This window comes from Octodon degus, unplaced genomic scaffold (assembly GCF_000260255.1).
Source record: "Octodon degus isolate 3935 unplaced genomic scaffold, OctDeg1.0 scaffold00091, whole genome shotgun sequence".
NCBI classification, from domain to species: domain Eukaryota; kingdom Metazoa; phylum Chordata; class Mammalia; order Rodentia; family Octodontidae; genus Octodon; species Octodon degus.
The window spans coordinates 1,053,696-1,058,576 of NW_004524667.1; the positions used below are offsets into that span (position 1 = coordinate 1,053,696).

General features: G+C 40.1%; 1 protein-coding gene across 1 annotated transcript in view; it reads left to right on the top strand.

Moving 5' to 3' along the window:
- Positions 1–3,523, top strand: part of Mtfr1 (mitochondrial fission regulator 1) — a 50,169-nt gene extending 46,646 nt beyond the window's left edge. Inside the window, exons 7-9 of the mRNA XM_004637561.2 lie at positions 217–235; positions 675–843; positions 2,704–3,523. Of these exons, the coding sequence (XP_004637618.1) occupies positions 217–235; positions 675–843; positions 2,704–2,763 (248 nt within the window). The 3' untranslated portion in view covers positions 2,764–3,523. The remainder of the gene's footprint in view (positions 1–216; positions 236–674; positions 844–2,703) is intronic.
- The last annotated feature ends 1,358 nt before the right edge of the window (positions 3,524–4,881 follow it).

The window sequence follows — 4,881 nt, forward strand, 5'->3', positions numbered from 1 at the left end:
TAAATAAATAAATAAATAAATATTTAAAAAAAAAAAAAGCTTTATGCATAGTAGATAAGCACTGTACCACAGAGCTGTATCCTCAGCCTAGCAGTTAAGTTATTAATTTACAAAACAATGGGCCATATTGGCTCTTCTTATGCACAGTAGCTATGTAAGTAGTAGCTAAGATAGTAATAAAGCAATTCAGATGATTTTATATTTTTCTCATTAAAGTATCACTGTTTCATATAAAGTATTATGACTGCTCAGCAGTTTATTCAGTAAAGGTGTGTTACGTGGCCAAGTTTAGGCGTAGTCACTGACCATACACGTAAGGTGCTCCTAATTGCTGTGAAGGAGAAGAAAACCACAGGCCGGCAGGCAATGTCCTGGAGGTGGCCTAAGTGACCTTTTATGACTTGTGTGCTTTTTTTGTGGTACCAGGGATTGAACTCTGGACCTTGCAATTGCGAAGTAGGCACGTATGCTGCTGAGCTATCTCCCTGGCCCTTTGTGTGCTTTTTTCGGTTGAGCTCTTTGTCTAGATTTCCATCTTATTGCTGGCAATGTTTGCCAGTGTTACTGACCACGATGCTACAGAGTCTCTGTTCACCAGATAAAAATCAATGGAATACTTCTGTGCAGGGCCATCATATACACCTGTCCTCTTGCTTTTTGTTCACTTTTCTAAGGTCAGAGCAAGATGTAAAGCCCAAGCCAGTGGATGCTACTGACCCTGCTGCTCTCATAGCAGAGGCGCTGAAGAAGAAGTTTGCTTATCGGTATCAAAGCAATAGCCAAGCTGAAGTAGAAATAGGAGTTTCAAAGTCTGAATCAGAGACCACCTCAGAGACAGCATTGGTGCGTATTGGCTGAGATTCTTCCCTGTTGTGTGGGAGTGCACCCCATAAGTGATCCTCAACATTTACCTGTGTCTTATGCAAGATCCAGTGGTATATGATGCATGGTTTAGTCCCAACCTACAAGTATACAGTTAGCTAGGAATAGGATGACATTTTTGCTTATCGTTTATACTTTTATTGTTCTCACTAAAATTGATAGCTGTTCATTTGAGAATTTAAAATAAAGAATGTTGGGCTGGTGAGATGGCTCAGTGGTCTAAAGCACCTACTTAGAACAAGCTTAGCAAAACACAGGGACCACGGTTCAGTCCCCCAGCACCACATGCCAGCCAGCCCCACCCCTTCTGGGCTGAGCTGGCCACACACACACACACACACACACACACACACACACACATAAATAAAATTAAAAAAAAAATAAAGAATATAAAGGAAGTTTAACTTTGGATCTCATTGGTTAGCATTCTCCACTGTCATGTTTTCTATGTAGGGTTGTATTTGTATTTAAGCATAATGAAGTGAAAGTCAGTATAATAGGATTTATATCTTAGAACAGTTTGTGTGTTGTGGTATATAAACTCAAGATCATTTTCTTTGGGCTGAGTGTGGTGGTGCACATTTGTAATCCCAGCATTTGGGAGGTAGAGGTGGGAGGATTGGTGTTAGTATGAGGCCAGCCTAAAGTACATAATGAGACCCTAAAAACAAATAAATCATTTTCTTTGGGCACCCTGTAAGAGCTCTCTGAAGAGGGTGAGAGCTGAGATGCACATCAAATCACGGGTGAAGATTGAGCACATTACATAGAGCCTCTCCGATGGTGTTTCTACACTCCCTTTATTCATCTTTATTATTATTTTATTTTATTTTAGGTATTTAGTACAGGCTCTCCAGTGTCTCACTATGTACATTGGACTCGTAGTGATCCTCCTGTTTTCAGCCTCCCAAGCGCTGGGATCACAAGCAGGCACCAGGGCGCCCAGTGTCAGTCACCTTTTCAGCATGCCCTAGGGGACAGGCCAGCACAGCATGCTGGGGATTGAATCCCTGTCCCTGTATCTGCCTAAGCAGTTGCTTTAGTCCTCTGAGCTAACTGGCCAGCCCCCCTTTATTCATCTTTACTTTCACAGGAATATGTTGTGCTTACATATTCCAGAGAGGTAGACATCTAATTGTGATGCCCTTGAAACTTTCCACTTTGCAGGGTAACTTTATACTTGTTTTATCCTTTTTTTTTTTTTTTTACCTGGGATTGAACTTAGGACCTTGTGCTTGCGAGGCAGGTGGTTGTGCCACTGAACTATCTCCCAGGCCCTTTATTTCTTCTTTTATTAAGAAAATTGGACTGGGGGCTGGGAGATAGCTTGGTGGTCTAAGTGTATGCCTGGCAAACACAAAGACCCGGGTTCGAGCCATGTTGTGTGAGCCCTGTGCTGAGCCGGCCACTGAAATCAGGTTTGGTGATGCACTCCAGTAATCGTAGTGCTGGGGAGGCTGAGACAGGAGGATCACTATAAGTCTGAGCTTTGTAGCGAGACCCTGTACCAAATAACTAACTAAATAAATAACATTAAAAGAAAAAAAGAAAATTAGACTGAAAAAGAACGTTGCTGAGATGATTATAACTTTTTTCTCTAGGAAGAAATTTAGTTAACTCATTGCCTTTTTGTTTATATGTCTTGCCTTTTTGTTTATATGTCTTGTGTTTATAATAACTTGTCTTTTCATAAAAGTTTTAATATTACTGAGAGCTGCTTGATTTATCCAGCTTCGAGTTCTATTTCTTGGAGTGGGGCCTATCGTTAGTGTTAGAAGAACCATTGTCTATCTTTATATCTTCTATTTGTTTCTTTTTCAGTTTGGGCCACATATGTTGAAGTCTACAGGAAAAATGAAGGCTCTGATTGAAAATGTTTGAAACTTCTGATGGACAGTGAGCTGAGAAAGACTATCGTGGATCAACTGTTGTTTTATAAAGGCTGAGTTTGGCTAGTAGAAATCAGCACTATTTAGTAAATACCTGGCTTTAGTATTATTCATTGGTTTCTTTTTTAAAACTAATTAGGGGATTAAGCAATAATAAGAGCATTATAAGTTGGGTTCTGACAATGTTTTTGATATATAACTAGAGTGTTCAGATTTTCAGTCTTGAAAACATTTATAAGACTTCAGAACATAGAAAAGACATTTGTGATGTTACACATTTTAAAATTTTTAACACTAATTTATCTGTATAAAAGTTTTATATTTATATATCTGGATATAAAACAGTTCATGCAGAAATTAATGATGGCAGTGAGGGTAGTATTATCTTCATTTTCAAGAATTGTTTACTATTCAGTACTAGAACAGCTGGTGTAACCTAAGTTATTAAGTAAAATAGTGGAAATTACAATCTTTTTGCCTTGAGTAGAACTTACATCTTAGATTTTGCCCATGTTCAGAGGCAGGCTTTGCATAGGAACTGGATGATGTTTGCTGCAGAGATTCCTTAATGCTTTCTATTAGAGTGAAGTTCAGGACTAGAAAGGCTTGCTTGTATCTCATTGCCATCCAGTGTTGGGGAGACAATATAGTTCCAAGTAGTAACAAATTATTGAATTAAATTACTTTTTGGTAAAAACCAGAATAAATTATCTTGTTTGTTTTCTATTTAATAAATGGCATCATAAGGTTGACTTACTGCTGAGTTTATGATATTTCTGGAATTGTCAGTATAATAGAGTTAAAAATTTTAAAGTATTGGTCAAAATATTAATGCTATTTATAAGGAAACATTAAATAGTTGAATGACTGTCCTATAAAATATTGTTGGTCACAGTGCTGTTTCGAGAGTTACATTATGCAATATAAACCTTGGGTCCTATTAGAAAGTAGAAGCTGAGCGTGGTGGTGCATGCTTATACACGCACTCAGGAGGCTGAGGCAAGATGACTGCTATGATCTGGGCTACAGAGTGAGTTCAAGGCCAGCATGAATTACATAATGAAACCATCTTAAAAAAAAAAAAAGTGGAGAACTGTAGCCTGCACAGCTTAGTAAGACCTTGTCTCAAAATAGAAACTCCTATTTTTCTTCTAGGGCTTGTTAGGACTTGCTCTAAGTGACCATTTAAAAATGCTTAATACATTTTCATGACTTTCTGATAAACTCGGCCATAGTTCATGTCGTAGTTACTAGCCATAGTTAATCTGCCTCCATAAGTAAACATTGGATTTATTGTTTAAATCTGTTGAAAAGTTGTACTTCCTGGGAGTATTAAGAGATGGGAAGGTAGGTAGACATTTTAAGTTATTAAAGTACATTGTTCTTTTTTATGTTCTTATTTTTCATTGTGATAAAGTATACCTGGTATAAAATGTCCCATTTTGGCCATATTTAGGCACACAGTTGCGCCACTGAGCCCCTCCATACCCTGTGCAGCTAGCACTGCTGTTCACCCCACCCTCCTCATCTCTGCACCATTAGATACCATTCTACTCCCCTATCCCCTGGCCCTGGTTATCTCTGGAGTCTCCTCAGAGTGGGGTTACGTGGGACCTGACCTTTGGGGGACTGGCTGTTTTTTGGCTCATTGCCAAGTCACCATGTGGCATGACATCTACCAGTTCTGTCCATCAGTTTGTGGATGTCCCGTGACGTTTTCCTCTTGGCTGTGTGAATCACATGGCTGTGAACCACTGGTGTGCAAGTCCCTGTTGGAGTCTGGGTTTTCATGCTTTGAGGCCTGGACCTGTCATGGAAGTTTGGCTCTGTGTAGTTCTGTGGTCAGCTTTGAGGAGCTTCATGATCTTCCCAGCTGTGCCATTCTGTGCCCCACTGCTCTGGTCATCATTACCATTTGTCATCTTGTGGTGGCTTGGTGGCCTTTGGAGCCCTTGGAGGAGTTGAGGAGGTATGCTGGCGTGGCCCTTGTACATGCTTGTCTCCCTTGGGGAACCCTGTCCCTGGCTCCCATCTGGTCCCTGGGTCCCTACCAAGGGATCCAGATGTTCAGACATGTTGTGGGTGGGGTACAAGGGGTCTCCCCCTGAAT